Raw genomic sequence first — 26,363 nt, 5'->3', positions numbered from 1 at the left:
GAATCATGTCTTCACTCTGTCGGATGTAGAAGCGCCGGGGACAGGTGGCGTGGGTGTTCGGATGGAGGTGGACGTTGCGGTGGGGGCAGGGAAGCGGTGGGAGTAGTGGTGGTACTTAGGATCTCTCACGGCTGTTATAAATAACGGCTGTCAATGTTAATGACCCAAGGACATCAGTTGTATATGAAAATTGTAGTGGCGACGATACACGTATACATTTGATGATGATGATGATGATGATGATGATGACGATGATGATGATGCAAACAACAGACGACGAGTGGGGAAGATAGCGGAAGCTCAAAGACAAAAACTCAAAGACCAAAAAATAAGATGGCAGTGAGGATGGCGGTGACGGTGGTGTAGACAGATCAGGAAGTGAATACATCACGCCACAGGCGTGAACACAGCAGTAGACATGTCGATAGTGTAGCCAAAGATAGATAGATATATACATATATATTACGGGGGTGTTATTGTTTTGTGCCAAGGTTTGAGCCATAAGATATAGCAAAAAGTCAAGGACTTGCACCACCCACACGTGATCACGTTGTTGTCCTTTCTACAGTGTGGTCATGGGTGGGAGTGTGGCGACGCATTAGTAACAAATGCTGATACAGAGGCCGTGACTTGTGAGTGGTTGAGTAAAACCTGATTGATTGACAGTAACATTACGCCGCACAACCCAATACTACAGCTAAAGGCAGCGGTCTGTAACTAACTGAATCTGGACCAAACAACGAAGTGATCAAAAGCATGAACAGCGATCTACACATTTCGGATACAGTGAAGAGTCAGCGAGCTTGACCACCCGATCCCGTTAGTTGCCTCTTACGACAAACTTGGGTTAGTGAAGGTCAATTCTAACCCGGGTCTTCACGGGATACAGTAATGAAAATAGACCATGTTTATATTTGGTAACATAACACATTGAAGCAATGCTGGTATCGAGCTCGGATCTTCTTGATCAGTGGTAAGTAAGTTATTGATCTTGATGAATGTGTAAGTAGTAGTAAGATCCATCGTCATCTAAGCATTATTACAGGCTGTCACACTTAGTACCCATACTAGGATCGAACCAGGGTCTGTGGAGTGACGAGGAATCGCGTGTCCACTGGGCTACTACTCCGCCCCTATATCTAGTAAAACCTAACTTAAGAAGCCTAACTGCGTAGTTGTTTGATTAATACATATCTTTAATAGGACGTTAACTGCCCTGTGTCAGTATCATTATGGGAGACACCATGAATGGTCTAATCGTATTCACACACAGTACTAATGTCAGGAACCTACATGACGAACCGTCACCTGAGACACTGAGTCTAATCACCAATCGTGATCACAATGGAGAACGGAAATATGTGAGAAGTACGTGTCCATCTCAATTCAACACACGCACGACACAGTTACTTAGACTCCTCTCCCACGACATTCCGATTCCGAAACGTAGCTACATCGGTCACTCAAAGTACCGTGAGACCGTTTGTGTGTGTATGGAAGGATGGGCCCGCCATTCACAACGATATGGCCCCGGACACGTGATAGCGTGCGTGACTCCAGCTACGAGGTGCAACCCCCGAGTTCCTGGTGTGAACCCCTCGCAACATCTCGCCCCTTGTTGATCCAGCTTTCACGATTAGTGCACCATTTCCACCAACTTTGTAATTTAAATAGTTCTGTCACCAGATATTAGAACATCTCCTGTGTCTAATGCTGTTTGTCTTTGATAAATGCCATCACATATTTAATATGCCCAGTGCGAGGATGGCTTCAATCGTATGCTTCCTTGGACGCGGTTAAATTTGATTGAGTGTGTTGATTGTTAGAGAAAAGGAAGAACTACCCATGTGCAAAATTACTGAATGCTATGTCGAATCGAGAATGTATGGTGAAGAGAAATGCAGTAATATTTGAATTATGCCCAATTTCTGAGTACTAACTGACTTGTACTCTGAGCAACTACAAAACGAAGTACGGTTGAATGATTAACAGATGAGGCTAAATAATGGGTCTGATAATGATGTACGACTATGATGTTTGATGAATGATGTGCTGCTGAAGATGAATAGATGACTGAAAGGTGAGAGAGTGAAGGAGGAATGACAACCCAATGAACATAAACAAAGGTTGTTAATTGCTGAGGTGAATAGTTAAATCTTCATGGTGAATAGGTGAATGGAAGACGAAGGATGAACATCACCGAAGTCAGACACTTACCTGAACGTTGGGCATAATGTGTTGAATGATGAACGTTAAATGATGAATATCAGAATGACGAATAACTAAACGATATGAGCTGATAAGACGAACAGTCGAACGATGAACGTCTTATGCTGAAAAGCCTAATGATGAATGTCAGAGTGTGACAATTTGTTGATGAAAGCCTCCACGGTGAACGGCTATACGATGAATACCCGAACATAGTTGAAGAACTACAAAGTCTCACAACCAAGAGCGTGAATGACGACAAGCAACATCATGGCTTACATATCAGTTCATTACATCATCAGATAATCTGTTAAAACAATTATGGCGTAGTGGTGACCAACACTACCTCGGAAACCCAGAGCGTTCAACGTGTTTGCAGGCCTGCAGCAACCCATGCCTGCCATAAAAGACGACTATGCTTGTCGTAAGAGGCGACTAACGGAATCGGGTGGTCAGGCTCACTGACTTGGTTGACATGTCATCGGTTCCCTATTGCGCAGATCGATGCTCATGTTGTTGATCACTTGATTGTCTGGTCCAGACTCGATTATTTACAGACCGCCGCCATATAGCTGGAATATTGCTGAGTGCGGCGTAAAACTAAACTCACTCACTCCGCGTTCAACACATATGGGGAGAGATACTACCGATCACATTAAGGATGCTTCAGAACACGCAGCGAAATATGACAGTCTACAGACAACGCAATCTGTTTCTATTGCAGCAATGGGTCTGATAACGCCCCGCCATGACATGTTTATGGCATGCACGTCGTCCAACGTCAGTGTCGACACTATATTAGTGAACTACTACGACCTCGCCAACCCCTGTTGTATAAGATAGAGAGTGATGGAACAGCCGTTCAAGGAACAGATATTGCCAAAATGACGATAATCTCTCGTAAATAACCCTTACAACTTGTAGCTTAGACATGCTCTTGTGTTGAAGGACGGGTTAAGGATCTCTGAAAGGATAGCTGCATGAATACTTATTTCCCGAAACGTATTTGTTCCCCGATTGTGCTCTCCCAAGTGGAGATTCTTGCATCACCAATGACGGCTGTTCGGCATTGAAAGGATGCACTTTCCGCGATGGGGCTGAACCTAATTGAATGAAGACAGTTTTAGTGCATGGTAAGAGATCCTTGGCATTTATTGGGACAAGACAATAAACTTTGGAATTAAAATAAGAGCCGTATGTCAATAAAGATGTGGGTTTCGTTCTCATACTTACATAAATGATGTATATTGTACGTGAATTAAACACGTAAACGTGAAAAAGCAGTGATCTAGTACGAAACAGTTTTTGTGAGGTTGAGGTTGGACTACGGCGAGATTGATGTCCCGTGCGAATTTCTACTGGAGAGTCTAACATTACTTCTTGAGATAATATCCTTTTCGATATTGCCTCTCTACCCAAAGTGGAATTTATAACACACTTGGTTCCAACATGGCGGAGCTTTTGTGGGGTCGTGATACATTATGTACACAGGTTTACATTAAACACATCAAAAGTATACGTATTGGTCCGAATGCGTTTGAACAAACTTAGTCAAAATTGCAAGTTCTTCAATGAGATTATTCAACTGATGAATGATGAGAAAACGAGCCGAACTCAGTTTCAAGATGCAGACTTTGATAACTGAGGTATTGAGCTCGTATCGGACCGTGGAACGTCACAACTGTCCGTTATCAAAGACTAGAACGTCACAACTGTCCGTTATCAAAGACTAGAACGTCACAACTGTCCGTTATCAAAGACTAGAACGTCAGAACTGTCCGTTATCAAAGACTAGAACGTCACAACTGTCCGTTATCAAAGACTAGAACGTCACAACTGTTTGGTATCTCAGCAAAGAAACTCACAACTGTATCACAGTGTGGAGCGTCACAATTGTCTGGTAACGTAGCGAGGAACGTCCCAACTCTCCTGTACTGCAGCGTGGAACGTCAAAACTGTCCAGTGGCGTAGCGTAGAACGTAACAACTGCCCAGTAGCGTAGCAAGGAACATCATAACTGTCCAGTGGCGTAGCGTAGAACGTCACAACTGTCAAGTAGCGTAGCGAGGAACGTCACAACTCTCTTGTACTGCAGCGTAGAACGTCACCACTTTATCGTGCGACAGAGAGCGTCTTTGATTAACCTGTGAAAATCTAACCAATCACTTTCCGAAAATGAACGCGACACAATCGCCGCGGCTGAGGACGTCTTTACCGACCGTAGCGACGCGAGTAGTCGGCGTCGCGGCTGAAATCGAAGCAACTGTCCTGTGCCGTGACTGAAAGCACTGTCAGGAACAACATCCAGCGACGCCGTAATGATCCCTTTCTCTCGGATATTCATTGCTTAGATTACTAAGTAGCAAATGCCCTTAACCCATGTTGGTACCCCATACACAATAATTACACGTACATCATTAAACGTACTGTAATAACCGGCCATGCTTGTCACAGACTGTATTTAACGGAACTCTTTCACTGGAAACATAGTTAGTCTGATCGATAGAGACCTATAGTCATCACAGTTCGACAGACAAACTACCGACCATGTTTGATGAAGGTCTTTCCAGATGACTATTAACCAGCCAAAGCTCTCGGGACCAAACAGGCCCCTGGCGCGGAGATGATCAAGCGACTCGTCTCCACTTAAAGGCCAACAAAGCTGTTACATAATAGCAGTAATGGAAGCAATGGATTCATTTAGATCGCGAAAACAAATTATACAGCCATGCAAATGAAACAATCAACGTAGACAACAATAGTGCACGCAGTACAAGGGGAAAATGATAACCACTGAAGTATGTATATAAGAACACTGAATGAAAAAGTACATAAGATGGTTGAATGTCACCGTACCCTGAATCGTGTATCAACCACCTGAACTCATTGCTATCAACCACTTGGTTGCCGGGTTAGACTGTAGTGACATCACGAGAACAATGGACGGCCTCCGTTTTCTTGTGTATAGTGTAGTGAGTGTTTGAGTTTAGTTTTACGCCACACTCAGCAATATTCCTGCTATATGGCTGCTGTCTGTAAATAATCGAGTCTGGACCAGACAATCCCGTGATCAACAGCATGAGCATTGATCTGCGCGATTGAAAACCGATGACGTGTGTCCTTGTGTATAGTGTAAACAGGAGAGCGATGTCTCCAACCGCGTCGTACCATTAGACGTTGTTCTTATCCTTCACCCTACTGTCCCTACTTGTTGTTTCCCCGCCTTGTGCTCTGCGTAAATGGAATAAAACAATTTCTGGTCCGGCCGGATGTCATGGTGTCTCAGTAGGTTAGCACTATTAAAGCGGCATTACCCATCAGCAGAACAGGCGACACTGCACATACGGACGCACCCACGCACGCACGCACAATTATCCAGCCACTTTGTTACTAAATAATAAACACTAATCCTGAACGCGACCTTAAACCTCACTCCATCCCCCACCATTAATAATCGTTTCAGTGTATTCTGTAATACAAGCTCCTCAACACCGTCCTTACCGAAACCTACAGTGTACGATAGCTTCTGACTGTTCTTCAGCTCCCTACAGCGCAGAAATGTGTACGACCCCTTGACATTCAGATGCGTCCTCGTAAATAACTGGCGAAGTTACAGGCCAAACACAAATTTCTGACATCAAAAGTTAAAACCTCCCGTTAATAACAATTAGTGTCAAACAAATAATCTTGCAAACTGCCTAAACCCAAATTATATTTTTATGTCAACTCTGTCGCATTTGCCATTAAAATGATTAGGTGTCCTCCGATTGATCAACGAAGGCGATTGGCCTTCGGGACATTACGGAGATCGGGTATTACCAAGACTTATGACGTCGGAGACCATCGATTTACGAGGGTCAGGGCAACATAATATCTCTCCTATTATCGCTCATCACCTGGCACAGGGCAGTTTGTTTCAAGCCGTTATCAGGTGAAATTCATGTTAGGCGGTCATCGTGGTTTCTGAACTTGCACACCACACTATGTATCAAATCGGTTTCAAAAGAGGACCCAAAAGACAAAGTTAAATCATGGTAATCTCTCAGGGATGGAATCGGTTACATTCATCACAGTAAAACTAATATGGTCATTCTGTTGATACCAGACAGAGGCTCGGTACGAATGCATGTATTTCTAAACTCCTGGAGACCCCTTAAAGACCACCTGGTATAGACCAGGAACAAGAAGAAAGACAGTATTTAAAGTATACGTATATATCAAAAATCAAAACAGACATCGGATTAGTATTGTACACTTTAAGTAAATGCTGTGTAAGATAAAGGTCGATAGTAGAGCATAGACGTGCGTTAACGTGAATGTCCGGTCTAGAATAGTTAAAAGGATGGGTTTTATATCGCGTTTAGCAATATTCCAGCTATATCACGAGCGGGGATTTCAGAAATGAGTTTCATAACTTGTGCCCATGTGGGGAATTGAACCAAGTTTAGAGTAGATCTTTAGCAACCCGTTGTTGTCGTAAAAGGCGACTAACAGGACCGGGTGGTCAGCCTCGCTGATTTGGTTGATGCATGTCATCATATTCTATCGCGCAGATCGATGTTCGTGAACTCGTTAGATTGTGTGACACAGACCGCTGAAAAATGACTAGAAAAGTAGGACGTTAAACAACGAAAGGAAACCTAAGCCAAAAATACAAATTTAATGCTAAAATATACAGAACATCAAAAGAAACGCAAGTTTATAAAAATGAAATCCCATAAAAGTAAGCGTTCATGTTTATGGAAGGTTCATGGTAAAGTGACTTCAGTTTACTTTGCTCTTCAGTACAACCCAGTCAAACAAACCTTGTGCTACAAAACCCTTCAATAACCATACAACATATCTGCTTAAAGAGTGAGTGAGTGAGTTTAATTTTACGCCGCACTCAGCAATGTTCCAGCTATATGGCAGTGGTCTGTAAATAATCGAGTCTTGCTTAAACAATCCAGTGATCAGCAGCGAGCGTCGAACTGCACAATTGTGAACCGATGACATGTGTCAACCAAGTCAGACAGCCGATCCCGTTAGTCGCCTCTTACGACAGACATTGTCGTCTCTTATGGCAAGCGAGGTTTGCTGAAGGCCGATTCTATCCCGGACCTTCACGGGTCTGCTTAAAAAGAAAAGACCTTTGTATGACGTTGACCATATCCAAAAGAGGTTCCACTGAATCACAATTTATTTGTATTGACATTAGGTATATCCTAACCCTCTGGTGTCACCCGTCACAAATACAAGTAGGTGAAAAGGCCAACTGAACACATGCAAACATAAAAAACAAGTCAATTAGCGTATACCAATATTGAACTGATTAGAGTATACCACTTTTGCACTGATTAGAGTATACCAATATTGCACTGGTGAGTCATAGTAGGACAGCCAGTACTGATTAACAGTGGCCATTAAAAAGACCATGCCGCCAATATAGAGTCGCTTGTAATAAAATACTCAGGCAAAATTAGTCTTTCGTCACCTGATATTCTTGAAACTATTTTGAAGTAAATTCTGCTTGAAGCAATTTTCTCCAGCGCATCCTCATTTAACATTCGCACGGATCTCCGAACAACTGTACACACTGGCCAGCGTTGCAGCACCTTGATAATTCCGCCTCGACATCTTACAGCGTATTCTGCAGCGACGACATCACAGGTTCACGTCGCCTGTGAACGTTGCCGCTGCAGCCAAACATCACGGATGAAGTCTTACTCTTTCTTGACAGCTCACGGGAAAAGCACACCTTGGTAAAGAGGTGTTATTACTTGCCTGACATTTTCAGTCAAAGCGAGATCACAGTAAAGGTCACCATGCCGTTATCTATAAACTACTTTGATGGATGTGCAAGTTCTCGCGGGGACGTTGCCTCTAGCAACGTTATGACAAATCTGGTGACCCACGTGGACGAAATCTACATCTTACTTCACGATTTCGTTTGATGTTGATATACAAATGGATTTGTTAATGTTAGGCTTAATCAGAACTGTGAATGTTGCTTGTAGCATAATGCGTACATATCACAGAGGAGTACATGAATAGACAGGTTTCCTTTCTAATCAGAGATAGTCACATTATCTAACAAATCAACTTGAATCAAAATGTCGAAAAGTATCGATCCGTCACTTTCAAAAGTCAGGACATGACATTAGACATGGCCTTAGACATAACATGATTGTTCTGTTTCTTTTGTGGTGTTTTCTTTCAGCTGATTCTTTTAATTTCACATTCTTTTGGGGTCTGGTTGTTTACCGCTGCATACTCCCGTCTTATATCAACGCTCTGGAATTTAGACGGGACAGTCCAGTCATTGACATCATAAGCATTCATCTACGTTCCTGCGATACCGAAAACCGTCTGGAACTTGGAACAAACAATCCAGTGATTGACATCATTAGAATAATCAACTTTAGAGGGTATGAAGACATGCAGGAACCAATGCAGCGACTACCAAACCCTTCACACGTTCTGTCAAAGCAGGGGGTGGGGGTGGGGGGGAGGAGAGGGGGCTTTGGAGGCATGTTATAACGAGGATATTAACCAGGATTCGTCTGGCTAGCCATACTAGCTCATGATCCTTATAGTATCACACCCGAAACAATTTCTGTTTGTCGCAAAAGGCAAGGTAGCTGTGAAAACTATATTAATGGAAAGCTTAAAATTAGGAATGATTCCAGATGTTACATAACAATTAAATATACAAATTAATGAATGCAAAAATAATCAATAACGTTCTGGAAAACGCGAACGTTAACGAGCGCACCAACACCCTTACGTTCACAATAGCCGGATATGATTTCAGTCATTTCAAGTAACAGATGTCGTTCATAATTATTCATCATTCAGCCGAAGCGAAATGACTATTTGTTTTCTGTTGAGAGGAAACAATCATTCACAACACCTGTTTTCAGCAATTGGGTGCAACCCATTAATAATACATCAATTGAACTGTGCGAGAATCAATTCTGTAGGTCATTCATTTTGACACAACCTTCTATCAAGCGGAAACAGGCATTAAATATATATATATCATCACAACAAGAAGAAATGGCATAAAACGACTTGAAGCGTACCCATTTCTTAAGTTATCTTGCATTCGCTTCTTGTGGCTGCCGTATGAATTGTTACTATCTAATAATATACATCCTGCATGCATTCTTGGTCATTATCAGCATATTTGGCTACTGGTTCCATATTGAGCAAATCGTGTTAATTAGTCAAAGCTGCGACTTCCAAGAAAATGAACATCGGCATTTAAGTGGCTCAACTAACTTGAAATAATGTTTCCTCCAGAATGCCATTAACACGTAGATAATGGAGTTTAATACGAAACTAAGACATCCCTACACCCACGGGCAAATAACACAGACAGTAGTAGCAATTACAGGAATAACTGCGCGAAAAAAGTAGTTCCAAGCTAGGGGCAACAATTAGAAGCATGAGTCATTGGGTTGCCGGCAGCTGACACCCCCGTGGCGTTATGCGGGACGGAGTTGTATTGATTGTATTGGTCCCTGCAACGCCAGGGTTTGACACCAGTTCAGGAAATACTACAACAAAGCGTTCGACTAGGTAGCTGGAACCTGCGGCAGAGCCGGAAGATCTATCAATACTATTGCAGCCATTGGTAAACCTTATCAAGTCTGGACAGATGATGGTGAATAATAGAGGGTTGATGGGCTGGATGCCATGATGACTGGACAAACATGGCTACGGATAGAGTAGTTCATTATGAGTTGATCGTGATAGTAAATCGTTGAGCTTACTGGATTGTGTGGATGTAACTAAATGACCAGCTGAGTTAATAAATGCCGCGTATAAATGGCGTGGTCAATGGCTTTTGCATGACCAAGAAGATCAAAGACCGCTGTCATTAGTGCGTCATTAGCATGGTAAACTAATGAGTGAATAGCGTTATCCGGTATTAGTCTTAATACGACAAACAAAGAGGACAATGCGACACGAACACGACGGGAAGTAGATACGCAGGGTTGCCTCCCCTCGGTGCCAGGGTCCGATAGTCTTTTGTTGGAGTGAAAGAGAATGGTTTTAGATACTTTTATCGCTATTCAAACAATATCACGGCGGAGGACACTAGAAATGAACGTCACATTGAACTCACGTGGTTGAATCGCACCCGGGTTTTGGGAGTGAGGAGCAAACACTCTTTCCACTAGGCTACACAGCCATCATCTTTCGACTGAAGACTTGATTCAAACTCATAAGTAAGTTCTGGTCTGTCACCAGGGATTATAAAAGTGGTAAGCCAGAATGATGTTGGATCAGTCACCTTTGTGCAGTGTTTTCTGTCCTCTGCACACAAGAAACCAACAACGTTTGTTTTAATCCGGCTTGGTTCGGTTACGTTTTCACTTTGCCTCGTATTCGATGCAGTGTGCGAAATAATTTCCAAATTTTGCTGGCCAGTCGGATTTACATGACTGATAAAATGCATATGGTATTGCTCGCAAAATGGAATATAGCCCCTACTTTTTGAATGGTATATACCCTGCTCTTTCCACGCATGTATTCCTTTGTAATCTGTAATTTAGGTCATTCATTCATTCATCCATCCATTCATAATCTGCATTTTCCCACTCAGCCACATTCATAAGCTTCCGGCTCCAAATTACGCTCACTGATATTAAGCAACACTTCTCAACTCAAACACTCCCTCACTGCCTGCAGAAGAACTCGCGAATCGTATTTTCATTTAGTTTGGAATGTAAACATGTGCCAGCCAAACACATGTCCAGAAAAGTATATTGAATGTGTAGTAATGATTCGGCTGTGTGAACCCTCCCTTCTGAGGGTTTGGTCAATATTCCACGTGAATGGTAAAAACCGGAATTTGTCACGGGAGACAATAATTCCTGGGCTGACAGATGAGGCTGGACGTATCCTTAAAATCAGCAAACATGGAGCTGATAAATCTTGCTCCGCAAGGGACGGCACAATCACGATCTATCGACCCCAGCACACTCGTTCACGCTTCCAGAGCGACTTGTGTTTACAATAGAGTTATGCCCTTGTACATCCAAGTTCTGTTCATCTATAATTATTGACATCTCCTTGACGCCTTCTCAAATCGGTCGATGAGATGGTCATATTCTTGATATGACCAACTTCCAGGAGGCCTTGGAACTGAAAGGTTATGATGTGTTTTAAGTGGCAAGACACACACAATGCAATGGTTTTAGATATGGTTGATGGTGGTATACTTAATATATTGTATATAATGAATCAGTGACTTTTCTTGACACTGGAAAATCTGTTAATGGCGTTTTTGAGATTGCTGTTCATAACTATATCTTTACACATGTGTGACCCCGATCATACACAAAGATGAACTATTTTCAGGTTCAAACCGTAAACCAATATTTCCAGTTGTTTCTGTACAGCAGTCTTCATATCAGGTAAATATTACACTTTCCCGTCTTTTCCTTATAAGTTCAGTTTGTTGTTTTAGAACGTAAGGGGTTCTATAGTTTCTGTTCTATAGATCTACAAAATTTATATGACAGTTCAAAAATATGATATCTACCATTTTCAGTCTCCATGACTGGGGATACGTTTGCTCATTTGGACTTCACTGAACGTCCAAAGACGTATTTCTGGTTGGGAGTCAAAGTTATTAAGCGTTACAAAGGTTGCAGTGTTGGTGATTGTATGAACTTGCCGTTCTTGTGTACGTATACACGCTTGACAATATGTCATCTTTAGGCAGAGATGATCATCTTCATGTCAATTATTAATCTTGAATCTAGTCTCACATATTTTACAGAAACAAAGTTTATAGTAAGACAAATATAACATACTGAAAAGGAGCCCTGAGAGTTTCCTCATTTTCATTCTGGAAATCTAGACTTGAGCAGACTTTCTTAGATATATTTGCTTCAATGTCTGTATGACAGACTATTGTTAATCAAAATCAAGGAACCACCCTTAACTTTGCAGTGTTTGCATTAAGACCTGACATACAAGACTATTTTGGTATATACAGTGTATGTTTGTTTCAAAAGCCGTTACGTGTCATCGTCAATATACAGGTATATGCTTATCTGGCGTTACACATCGTCAATAATGCATTTAGCAAACTCCAGTGAAACTGACATACCGTGATATCTACGCATTATGCTGACATTCCGGAGATAGCTGCAATGTACACGCGGGACATGCCATCTCGGGACATCACTTCAACAGAAGAGTATTGATCGTGAAGTCTGTGAAGACAATCAGCCGTGGAGGGCGACTAAGCCGTATGCGTAAAATGGCTCTAGTAGGTGCTCCTACATTCCATAGATCCTAGATACATTCCTCACTGTTGGGATGGTGGTGCCACTAATCTCGGAGACCATTTCCGGAAATGGGAATATTAGAATAAGAAACAAATACTTAGATTCTTCCTTGGCAGCTGTTTGTCGAAATAAAAAAACTACACTTTGTTAAAGACGTTATGATATATTTTATGACACTCTTTGTTCGATGTTTAAAGCTCGATCAAAGCACCAACCAGTAAGGTCCAAATTCTGTTGAGCAAAGAAGTCACAGTCGGGGTAAGGAGGATGTTCAAACATGACCCTCAGGCGCATTTACTCGCGAATCCGTAAAGATCTGGGTTAGAATTGGTCTTCAAAAACCCATGCTTGTCGTAAGGACTAACAAATAGGATCTGTTGACACATATTGCATCGTATCTCACTTTAGCAGATCGGTGTTCATGCAGTTGTTCAACTGACTGTCTGGTGCAGACTGGATTATATATAGACCGCCGTCATAAAGCTAGTCTATCTCACAGTCCCTGAACCACATTACTTTCTCTACTGCCTAGTCCTCTCTGCAATGCTAATGCCCCAAATGAAACAAATCTCTCTTGGGTTCCTTTTCAGTGTAATTGGGTTTATTTGCTGCAATCAAAGTCATATAAGCGTTAGTCTGCAATATATACTGAAGACTGCTGAGTGCGGCCTTAGACAACAAACAAATTTAGTCGCCAGTTTAAACAAACATGGGTTGCTTGGGGCCAATTCAAACCCAGAATGACAGAGACATTATAAATTACATGTGCCATGACTGATGAGGTTAAGCTACATGCTCGCGTGTCGGAAATGCATTAGTGAGATAGCTAAACCATCAAGGTAAACAAGCTTGTGTGTGCATCATGTCAAGAGATAATTACGAGCTTGTTACGTAGCTTCTGTGTACATAGCCATGCCATCTTGATGTAATAACCCAACTATTAAATGTCAAACAAAGATCTTAGGTCAGATAGGACGTCCCTGTAATTGACTTTGTCACAGTAACTCACTGAAGTAGTTATACTAAGTCTTAGTAAATCACATCCCTCGTGTAAAGTGGAACCTCGTCAGATCGGATTCCTGTCAGATCGCATGACTAATGTCACATACGTCAGTGGTACAGACACTGCGTCGTGACTGTGAACTCTATAATCAGACATTTATTAAAGTTTGTGGTTTTAAGAACCGTATGGTTGGAGCTGACCTAGCCAAAAACCCGCCACTCTCTCGTTTAAGTCTATCAGAACACTACAACCGTTCACATCCCGATGTGCAGATCTCACAGAAGACGAATACTAAAGTATGTTTTTTTCACATTGTCCACTTTACAATGATGTAAGATTTTTTTATAAATGCAATTTCCTATGATCAGCTTTTAGTCAAGCTCAGGACTGTGATAGAATCTGGTAGATTTTATCTGATAATGTGTCTGTTCTGTTAAGTGCCAAATCCTGCTAGACCAATCTAGATATTGGTAGTAATGTATGTATGTATGTATGTATGTATGTATGTATGTATGTATGTGTGTGTGTGTGTGTGTGTGTGTGTGTGTGTGTGTGTGTGTATGCACACAAACATACATTTGTGTGTGTGTATTACTGCTTCTGAAGTCACGAAAATAAAGTGGACCCTTGTATTTTATGTTATAGATGCGCTTTGTAATATGTTGAATGCATATATGAGACTCTAATAAATAATGATCTTACTCTCCCTTCCCACACTCCTAACTGTCATACTGTAGCCCTTAATGAAGTAAACCTACAATGCCTTCGAGTATAGTTTGTTTAGAAACGGCCAAGTTGCTAAATAAAAAAGGTAGAAACCCTTATCATTCTCAGCATTACCCCAAAATTGCACGTTGACATTATTCAGATTTCTATTATTCAGACAGTATTCAGATTTTTTCATGAACAGTTGTGAAAGAAATGGTGTCTCAGGTGTAGCAAAACATTTTTGCACAACTCTGTGATTACACCAATTTAAGAAACGAAACTGGAATACGTGCAGCATGTTAATAACAAACCAGAAGGGGCGACTAACTGTGAATAGTTCGGAATAACCGAAGTTTGTTATTTCGCATTTCGACTTCACCAGTGGTCGGGACAAAAATACAGTTCGTGACAAGAATTACGGAGAATCAATGCCTTGTCTGCTTGCGAAAACACGTTCATAACATTCTGTAGTCCTTGCGTAATTTACTGTTACAGTTACAATGTTCTGTGTTTGGTGTCAGTGAAATATAGATATAAGACTTCTTCTGTTGTAATCAATGCAAGTACCCAATTACATAGATACACTCATCTCTAAAAAGACCATTTCTCTGTTATCTAAAATGCCAATTTCCATATGAACTTAAGGTTATTATAATTTCTTGTACAATGTGATGATATATGCACATAACCTTATGTAATTGAAATAAAATACCAATAATAATGATTAGCTTTATGATTAATAAATGAGACATATGCATATCATTACTTGCGAAGCTACGTGGATACTGACGTTCAAATCTACATGGCGGAGCTATGATAGTGCTTATTCATCCTGCTTCATGATCATATTAGCGTAACAGTTGGAAACTTTGGATAAGAAATGCTTTATAGCTGGCAATAATGTCTCAGACTGGTGTTACAACGAGATTGTCTGTTTGTGAGATCAATATCTCACACAGTGAGATCAATAGCTCACACAGCCATCACAATGATCGACACAAGCGTCACAAAAACTGCGCCTATCTGATTACGTTTATTTCCTCCTACAGAGCAGCGTCATAGAGAAACGACCGACATACAGGAACATTTTTGTCCAGAGATACCAAGAAGGAATTCAAATCAATATATCAGAGGCCTGTGTGATGTCTACTTATATATAATGTAGAACAACGCTCTACGACGGCACCAGCTCTGGCAACAGCTACTGTAATAGCGTCGACGGTGTTTGAACATGAAGACCACACTTCCATCCATTTCCATTATTCCAAGACAGCGCGTGTCTAGAAGTCATATACAGCTTAACAACAAGATAACTTATCAGTCGGATAGCTATATAAAGATACTCCATTATATACCCTAATAACCAAAATAGTTTCATATCATTAATAAGTAATACATGTTTCCGCAAAATGAAAAATGTGTCTGGTAAAATATGATGGGGTTACGGCTCAAGGACAGAGGTTTGACCAAAGATTCTCTAGTGCCAACATAGTTTCTCGACAGAGGGCGCTGGTCTAATATCTAACTAAATCGAAGTTAAGGTCAACCTTCCTGCAATGTTAAATGAAACAAGTCTAAATTCCCCCAGGTTCTGAATTGCCGATCTGACTAGGGTTCCTTTTCATTTTAAACTGGTTCATTTGTTACTATCAAAATTACATGTATTCAGAAACGGCGTACGGCGAACACAAAGAATACATGGAACTCAAGGGGACAAACAATTTTGGTTTGTAATATCCATAGTTCGTAAAACGCGTGAGGACTAAAATGCGCAATAGCTGAGATAAAAGAATTCAGTTCGTTATATCCGCCAGTTCGTAATAAGCGTATTCCTTATAAACGTAAATTTCATTCATGACAAGAAAGACCAAAACGCAATACCTTTACGGGATCGTAAAACAGGCTATACTGACCGAAAGACAAAAACATAATTCAATGATAAGAAGAATCCCTGAAATTGTCAACTCAGCACTAACCCGTTGCAAGATTTCAATTTAGATAATCGTACCCAACGGCTTTTCAAAGTCTCAAAGGTACTGACGTAATAATTAACAGTTTAGATGATAATTCCTGAAAAAATACTTAAATGAACAAATTGTCCCTCTGACAGTCTGCAGTACTGGGCTGTTTCCTTATCTTGAGTGCATCTTTAAAGGATAGATTTACTTAATGTCCATTACTCAGCATCCGGTACAGCCTTGGAGCAAGGCTTAGCGGCACCAGTAGATGACATGTAACCCAAGGCTTAGTTTGAGAGACATATGGCAAAGCAATAGTCGATCCAGTCCCTCTCCAGATGTGTGAATCATAACAGCATACAGAGGTATGTATACTTCCCTCTTACACTGTCTCCACGAGAATACTTCCAGCAGCTTGATTTCAGTAACACACTCCAACCAGCGCCATCACTATGACCTAACGTTACAGCAACGCTCTAAGCTTATTTTCTTTATCTGCCTGCCTCAAAAGCGTTAGAAACTAATTGTTCGTGCTTTTTGCACGCAAAACTGTGAAGGAAACAATCTGGTTCAAGAGTTCGTAAATTACTCTCGCACCAGACTGCTGAGACATCGCGTCACTGTTTAAACACATCACATTCAGATGTGCTACAGAACACTGGATGGCCGCCGGTGATGATGGTTCTTGAAAAAGCTCTCTTAAAGAATACGGTTTTCTAAGGTCTGGAACTTTTTACGCTTAGTTCCAGACAGTGGATGATCTCGGCATCAAACAATTGGGTCACGGTGACCCGATTAAGTACGGAAGCATGTAACATTTACAAATGACAAAACCAGGCGCCGCAATTTGCTTTTACGATATACAGGAAGGAATGTCTGTTTTTTTCACGAGCTCATCTAGGTGTTTTGTTAGAAAATGTGGAAGAAAGGGATGGAATCCCCTTAAAAATAAATCCGTCACTCTCTGGCTGAGCACATCATGCAATATTTGACGTATTCACAAAGCATTTGTCTGCCAGATTCTGCATATTTGCACAGAGAAATACTGAGAGTCGATTTAAATGTGAGCGTTTCTTAAAGACCATTATAAAGTATTAACGTCGATGCTATGCACGGCATTGATGGATAGGGTCAATACCATTCCTGGCTTCCAGTGCGATCACTAAAGGGTTCCCCCAAACCGCTGATTAAACAGTATCCATTCCAGTTCTGATGCATCTTTGTGATAGGTGATCCATAATATGAAGCCACTCATCTACAAACACATAACTCCATATTTGTGACAGATGACTGAAAACTCTTGCACCTCAGTGCAGATAATTGAAGGTAGTCATCGTGCGACACATAAAGACTGGCGGCCTCTTCTCTGTAAATGACAATGCTGTTAACAACTGCTTATGATATATCTGCAGACTGATACATCGATGTTAAAATTACATGCATTAACTTCGTTTGGGAGTAAGCAGTATTTGAAGACAACGCGTGATAGGTACGTTTAATATAATGTTACAAGGTGGTATATTTTGATGGTAACGTTAATCTGACGTAGGCGTGATCAAACGCAGTGTTTTAACAGATGACATCTACATGCGCTATTTGGAGTTCAGCAATCGATGTTTAGTATCGCCTGGATATTATGTAATATAGACGGCTGTAATGGAGCTGCATTACAACGTGGTCAATTACGCGCCAGGGATGTCTGGCAGGCTCAATCATTTACAGGGCGCCATTGTTCATGTATCGATGAAAATTTGAAAAATGTGATAAACAAATGGAATAGATGACTGAATATTCAATATGTATAAGTTTACTAATAAATGAATAAATAAATAAAAATACAAACAAACAAATAAATATCATGCCAGAATGATCATATATTAATAATCGGCTAAGGCACCCCAATCAGCTGCGTAGAGTTGTGGGCCTTAAGCAAGCCAGAAACCAATCGTCCAGGGTTCGAATCCCGCTTATCAGCTATGTTTATGTGGTTGTCAAGACAATGACCGAGGGTTTCGCCAACGCCGTTAACGCCCGTGACGTTTTCGTTTTGAATTCACAAAATTCGATGTACGTCTTTCGTCTTCTGTCTTATTGAAACACGAGAACAGGGTTGTTGGTGATACACCAAAGATCATAATCGGTGGAACCAGTGACCTATCCATTCTCGGCATTTATATTAAACGTGTTCATAATGCGAGTATCGAACTTTGGAATCACGACTAGATTTAAAGTCGGATTGTGTTCAGTATGCACTTTGATATGGGGGCTGTGAGGTAGAGTGGTATTTCAAGCAGTCGCTCATCGCAACAATGTCTTGGGTTCAGTTTCCACCAGGGAAGGTTTGCGAAGTCTGTTCGTACGCCGTAAGGAAACTGGGATACCGCAGGATGTCGTTAAAATATATTCAATCACTCGCCATATGAATGCTATACATTCTCACTGTCGTTACAGTAATCAAATTCCGATCACTTCTGAATCAAATAAATCCTTTACTTAATGTGTCCGACCGCCTTCACGGTGAAGAAACTGGGAGTTATGAATAACTGTTTTTATCACCCATGTGCGCATACGAAAAGAAGATTGATTTCATACCTGACCATCACGCCATATGCACATGCGTTATCGGCTTCATCACTTCCGGGCACACACAGAAAAAAAAACATAAACAGATACAACACAATCAGTCAGTGTTCATAAATATTGCAAAGATATAATCAATCTTCATGTTCATGTTTGTTTTGTTAAGGCGTGGATCGTTTGTTGTTTCTTTAACGAATTTAACATATTGGATGGGTCTAGTTTTACGGTTCGATCAACTGTATCCCAGCTATATCTATAAATAATGGAGTCTGGACGAGACATTCCAGTGACTAACATCATGAGCACCGATATACAGAACTGGGACACGATGACGCGTGTCAATCCCTATCGTCGCCTCATATGGCATGCATGGGTTGCTGAAGAACTATTCGAACCCAGATCTCCACGTTGGGTCGAGATTCCTTTTATACCCCCACAGCTGCAATTGAGAAAGTACATTTTGCAATTTGGACTTTACTGTTACCATTTCACGTAAACAGTTACGCGTGGTAACAAACATTATCAATATGCATACAAGATACTCAATAATTTCAGAAGCATCAGAGTGTGAGGGACTAATGTTTAATGCCTATGAATATTCATATGAACAGCATGAATATTCAAGCTGAACCAAAGCTAATAGTTAATCAGGTTTGCATCATGAAAACAGTCCAATCGTAATTATAAAGGGCCTGTAGGTTTGACTTAGCATGCTCATTTAGCGCTCTTCTCGCATGTAATGGTTTACAAACATACATAGCGTTGTCACTGACACCAAGGACAGACATGTTTTCAGAGGGCAATCCACACTAAAATGTCCTAGTTTAAAAGTATGTCTGAGGGCAATCCACACAAAAATGTCCCCGTTTTCAAGTATGTCAGAGGGCAGTCCACACTAAAATGTTCGAGTGTGTCATTTTGAAATTGAGAGAGCGAACCAGAATGCTTTCTTTCAATCTCATTTCGCCACGGACTAGAAAACATTGTGTTTAACATTTAATATCAAATTTGACATAAACAATATTTTTTGATAAAAACAAGAGTCATCAGAAGATGACATGTCCTCCCGGCCGCCACATATTTGAAAAAACAAATCATCTGACAGTTACTTGATGTTTTTCAGAATGTTTGAATCGTTTCCATCGAAATCATGAAAAAATATTAATGCCATATTTATGTAAACAGCAACAGGCACCACTTCAAGATCTGTCTCTGAAATATCTTCAATATCTGAAAATGCCACAAATCTGTAAATAGTCAAAAAGGCACAACCATAGGCTTAGATTATTATATCTAACAATTTCGGTCTAAAAATATTGAACTGTTTTTGAGTTATGCTCCCGAAACAAAATGATTACGGACGGGCGGAAAGACGAGCCGTCCAATATATCCCCTCGCATTACATGCCGGAGGGATGAAAAAATGCAACCATAAAAATAATTTTTGATTTTTAAGTATACTCTTCATGAACTAATGGAACGAGGCGTTATGAATTGAACCAGGAGTACTCTGATATCAGTACTGTCGAACCTGGTAGACTTTAGTATGTTAGACATTCGGTAACACTGGTAATCCAGTAAACGCAGATGCTGCACTAGCTACTGCCGTAAATGTACTACTATTCATTGAACGCGTGTGAACGAACTGACCCCTTCACCATTCATAACTTGCTTCTACTCCCAGTTGAAACATGGCGCAGAAGCAGATCAGTCGAGTTCACTGACGGAGATCCCTAATCGATAATCTTTCGATTATTCCTATCTGTTCATACATCCCCTAGAAGGAATCATGGGCATTGTGCATGTTCTCGTATGTCTAATATTGATATATCATCACCGTTAATGCCAGGGGTTAAATTTACAATTACCCGGTAAAGGACTGTGCTATTTTCCGAAGTCTTGTTTGTGCTGTAACCTGTGCTTTTGATGGAAAACAATACATTCAATATTCACAAATACGTCTGCTCGACAGCTGCTTGGCTACTTGCATGGCATATTCTGAATAACAATGGAACGAGCATACAAAAATATCCCAACAAAGGGACTGTGTAAATATATGAATATACTAGACACGAGATAAAAGGGAACGCTTTATCCGTAATGCATGTCTAGTAATCACTCCTGTCGATGAATATTGAAATATGTCTGTCATCAATGTCACATTAGTATAGAATACAGTGCTGTACATAGCTTCTGTTGCCTAGGTAAACGTGAACTGTGTACACTCGCTAGTCAAGGTAACCGTGTAACATCTGAGGCCACACAGGGTATTGTAGAGAATATCGCTTAGTCCCTGAATACATCATAATGTAATTTTATTAAAAAGGAGTCCCAGTGACATCGGAGATTCCCGAACCCGAGGAAATCGAATTTGCCACATTAGGTAATTAATATCGCAGGAAAGGCAAGGCAGTAGGGACAATATTGTGACTGAGGACGGTGAGACAGGCTACGGATATTGTAAATTCTGTGTTTATCGAGGCCGAAAATATACTGATTGAAACAAATAAAGAATCACAGGAAAATTCAAGCGTGATATTTTCAGCATTGCAGCACTAATCGAAACTGATGATGAAAACTGGAAAATATTAAAGGAACGCTTGAATTTTCCTGTGATCCTTTATTTGCTTTTCTCCGTATATATTGTTTCCCGACGAGTTATGTCCTCAGTCTACTTTTGTATGGATTGAAGAGGTGACAATCATGTCGGGTTTTGCGTGAACTGTATTGATTACTACCTTGAATAATGCATAATGAACTTTGGTTTTTCTTACCTATCCAGCACCAGCTCCTCGAGTTGTCCAAGGTCACATGCGATGTATTCCAGCGATGCGTCCGTAATCCTGGGACACCACGAAATGTCGAGAACGCGTAACTTACGAAGGTTCTCCGCAATGAGTTCCACACCATCATCTGTGATCTTGCTGCACCCTGAAAGACTTAGGACGGTCAGATTTGGTAAGGAATGCACAATATTTACAATTCCATGGTTGGTAATTTCCCAGCAGGATTGGAGTTTGAGGATACACAACGTGTAACTTTGCTTCGCACTGAAAAAAGCCAATGCTGCGTCCGTTACGTGATACGCTTGGATGGTCAGTTCGTACAGGGATGGTAGAAGCTGGGATATGGCGCCAATTGTGTCGTCTGCTACGTTGATACAATCACTAATGCTAAGGGACACTATCTTCGGGTTAAGGGAAGACCATAAGCCTGTTTCCGTTATTTCATTACACCCGGAAATTTCAACCCGATAAATACAAGGCATCTTTTTAAACAGGACCTCCAAACCTGCGTCTGTGACGTTGGCACATCGAACGCTTATAGACCTAAGATGCTTCTTACTAGGTGGGAAATTGTTCACAAAATCCGAAATGTCTTCGTCGGTGGCGCCGAACAAACACACAGCATCGAACCCTCTTTGGTGAAGGCTGTCGTACACCTGTTTCCTAACAACCATATCCTTCGTCCAGTCACGATAGGATATGATCGGCATGACGTCTGCCCAATATTTAGTGTTATAAAGGATATGCTTCCAACGTCTACACACCCGTGACAACACACCTCTTTCCTCGGCAGAAAAGTAAAAGAAAAATTTGGACAAAAACGACTCATCCATGAACAAATCCTGGACAGTTTTGTGGGCAGCTTTTCCACTCATAGTCCGAATTCGTTTCACAAATCCAGCTTTTGGTGAACGCGTCAACCTGACGTTATTGAGCGGCGAGCCATTGGTGGCTCGGTGCAGCGTCTCTTTGAGGGAAGACCCTCCGCCTTGGGACGATTGTTCTCTATGGAGGCGGAGGCCCCGAATACCATTTGATATCTCCATGTAGGCTCGGCGTATTGTAGACATGACACCAAAACACGAGCCGTGCTAACGCGCGCTTCCAATACCTGACATGCGCTACATGTGTCGTTACATAGGTGCCCTCCTTTCAGCTAGATACATTTAAATACTGCACCATGTCCACGCAGGCTTCTCTCATTGGCTACTGCAGCTGATCGCTTTCGCGTGTATTCGCGGCAAAAGAGATGACTGAGAAACCGTTCTTTCACAAGCTCCTGTGGTCAAAATGAATTCATAGACATCCCAAGAACACAACTTCTTCAAATCTTTACGTCTGCTTTTCCCTGAAGCTGTGGCTGGTGTGGGAACTTGGGAGGACAAGAGCAGACGACCATCCCGCGCGACAAGTGAGGCAGGACTGGCTGCTGAGGGAAAAGCTGCCTGTCGATATCAGGCCCGCTTAGATCGATACTCGAGGCCGATGTTGCTACCAGTCAGATCGTGCCAACAGTGAACGCCTGGCTTTGACCCACGTTCCCACTGTGACGAAGCCGCCATGCATGGAGGGTTAGGGGAGGGGTATCGATTTTTTCGATCAGGGTCGTGTTCGACTTAATCATACATTCATCAATGTAAAGTGTAATCTATCTAACCACTACTTTCAACAGGGGAGACGTCTGTAGATCGTGTGTAGGGGCGGTTGGGCGTGTCAGAACTGACCGATATCTCATCATGAACGAATGATCTAACTATATTCAACTCTTGTTTTTGTACACGTGTTGTTAATGACCTTCCTGGTTTGTCATTGTTCTTTACATGCAAAGGATGTGGACTTTAAATACTGATTTTAAAATATACTTTGCGTTAAATTGTATTGCGGTGAATGGTTATGAGTTTCTTAATTTTGATAATATTTCAGTACAAAGCAAAACATTAGTTGTAAAATTTAACATTTAATTTTTCGAACCAAATTATAATGTCAGATGCCGACTGGGCCTGTATTTACTCGTCTACAATCACATATTACAATTTTGAAATATTATATGGAAACCAACTGGTTTAACAAAATATATTACCATCTAACATTGACACAACACGACACAACGCGCTTGTGTCAGGTTAACACTAACAGCGAAGCAAACCCGGCACTAGAGGCTTTATACGACGCTTCAAACATTAATTCTCACCAACCATTCGTCTGACACAGATACACAAACACACAGACACACTCAGACACAAACACACACACACACACACACACACACAGAGAGAGAGAGAGAGAGAGAGAGAGAGAGAAAGAGAGTGGGGGGACGCCAGAAATGAGCTTCACATACTCTGTCCACGTGGTGGATCGAACCCAAGTCTTCACGCTCTCACCGTGAAAACCGAGAAAACACGTTGATGCTAGCACAACTTCCCTTCCTAGTACCTCTCCTTACTCCCCTGCCCCCCTCACCAAAAGGTTGAACGTCATTCCCCAGCACTGTTCTGCAACCCGCCTTACCGTCTCACATGCTGTTGTTTAATGCATCATTTCACTAGTGTTTGGCAGAAATGTGAATAACGCTGATCACAGGCGTACCGACGCAGAACTTTTCACACTGGCAACTGCTGGTACCTCCTAATGGTGCCTTGTGGTGTTGCGAGATTTTGCTGGGACATTCTGGTAGAGAAGCTTTGTCCCTGAATATATATAATTTTGATAACAACAAGAAAACCAATTTAAATAGAAAATGAGCCCCAGGGTGTTAGGGGATTCTGAACTCGAACCTGGGGAAATCTAGACTTGCTTCTTTTAGGGTTTTAATTAGCGTTTCAGGGAGTTCTAAACAGTGGGGAAAATTATGTGGTTTAGTGACTGAGAGACAGACAACCTGGGAGAGCATATATAGAGAACACACCTTTTTAGGAAAAAAATTAATCGTCTCAGTCCCGGTGCTTGGTACTATTAACTTTGCGTGAGAAGGCTTATTTCTGTCTTTTGTAGACTCTAGCATATTTATAACATCTAGTGTAAATTCTTTTTCAGTAATTTTTCCAGTGGGCGTATACAGTGGATGTATAAATTAGTATGTTCTAAACTGATTGTGGAAGCGGAAAATTCCAAATTTGTCTCCTTACAAGAAAGTAAACCAATTTGTTTTGTTCTCCAAAAAGTTGTAAAGTTGAATTAGGTTTCAAGCAAAAACGTTTTCCTGTTATCTGAAGGAGGCAAATTTCATTTCATTTATAATTAATTAAATACACTAAATATTTAATTTGTTTTAACGCCTAAAACGTTTTGAACTTTGGAAACAAATATGGAGCAAACTACATATATTTAAATGAAATGTCTACGTTTGGATTTAACTTGATGAAAATAATTGAAATTGTTGACTTTTTACACTTGATATTAAGTGCATCGTATGAACATTTCAAATGAGTTATCGATTTGTTTGTAATGATCACACACGTGTTCACTTTATTGCGGAATTGCTTATTGAAGCACATTCATCTAATTAGCTTGTCAGTACCTTTCTCCCAAACGAAAATATGCAAGACTAGTTTGTCAAGAACCAAGACAACGAGCCTTTTGAATCCTCAAAATGTCCTGATAATCATTCTAGAGTCACGTGGGTATGAAATCCAAGAAGGGACATTGTCGCGTTGTTGCGTTGTCGTTCCCGCAAAAACAAGCAAAATGTGACCAAATTTTCCAAAGTGTGACAATGCGACAACCTGACAATGCCCCATCTGGGATTCCGTATGTACCTGCTCGTTCGTTTCACCATAGTGGCATACGTCTTGAACCTGAACCATGCAGGGCGTTAATTTCTTCCAAAGTTAATCAATATAACACGTGATGAGATAACGAAAAAATATTCAACAGTATTAAACCCATTAAACTCCCTCTGGAAGACCTCGTAATTACTGACGTCATAGCAGACCATGTGGAATTCAACATTGTCCAGGAAATCGGGTTTCCAAGGTAACAGTTTTCATTATCCATCGCTGATGAGGCTGATCCTAAAGGTAACGGTGGTGTATGTTTACTTCCAACACATGGTACCCTCCCAGCTCCAACTATCTCCTGCTTTGTCCCTGTTCCCAGTTCATAAACCACGTAAAGTCGGAATGGTATTTGAGGATATAGTATTGTGCTACGGGTAATATTTTAAAGTTTTAATTATCATTGCAGTTGGATCCCATGTCAAGTTAAAACGCAAGGTTAACGTAAATATCCCTTGGTTTTACACCGACATACTTTCAGCGACATGTGTATCCGAGGCCACAGTTTTACACACAACCACATTTACAGCTGAAACATTAGACACAGTGGCAGCTGTACCCACAGCAACAGATATACACACAATCACATTTACAGCTGAAGCAATACACACAGTGGTTGCTGTACCCACAGCAACAGATATACACACAACCACATTTACAGCTGTAACATTAGACACAGTGGCTGCTGTACCCACAGCAACAGATATACACACAATCACATTTACAGCTGAAACATTACACACAGTGGCAGCTGTACCCACAGCAAGAGCTCTAAGGACATTATTTCTGTGGAGATCCGTGATCCCTAATAGTGTGTGTTGGGATTTCCGAACAAGACAAATTAATTTCGACACATGTACAAAAGTCGAACGGTGTTATATTTCCAAGAATCTGTGAATACACTATACACTATATTCCTCAAAACAAAAACAAAAGCAAAAACTTAATTATTCTCTCTTATACATTTCCATGTAGTCTTAATTATAGTTTATTTATGCCTAGCCCTCACTGCCACGCCATGTTTTCAAGATGATTTGACATCCTTACCCATCCCTTTTC

The 26,363-nt window shown here is 41.1% G+C and overlaps 2 protein-coding genes across 2 annotated transcripts in view; one reads left to right on the top strand and one right to left on the bottom strand.

Moving 5' to 3' along the window:
* Positions 1-22,658, bottom strand: part of LOC137284482 (F-box/LRR-repeat protein 16-like) — a 62,654-nt gene extending 39,996 nt beyond the window's left edge. The window contains exon 1 of the mRNA XM_067816306.1: positions 21,520-22,658. Within this exon, the coding sequence (XP_067672407.1) occupies positions 21,520-22,601 (1,082 nt within the window). The 5' untranslated portion in view covers positions 22,602-22,658. The remainder of the gene's footprint in view (positions 1-21,519) is intronic.
* LOC137284436 (GPI inositol-deacylase-like) overlaps positions 1-26,363 on the top strand; it is a 388,474-nt gene that overhangs the window by 239,251 nt on the left and 122,860 nt on the right. The gene's annotated exons all lie outside the window — the stretch shown is intronic.

The sequence above is a fragment of the Haliotis asinina genome, chromosome 5, assembly GCF_037392515.1.
Source record: "Haliotis asinina isolate JCU_RB_2024 chromosome 5, JCU_Hal_asi_v2, whole genome shotgun sequence".
Lineage (NCBI taxonomy): Eukaryota > Metazoa > Mollusca > Gastropoda > Lepetellida > Haliotidae > Haliotis > Haliotis asinina.
Note: the sequence above shows the minus strand (reverse complement) of the source record. Positions and strands in the feature narration are given on the sequence as shown.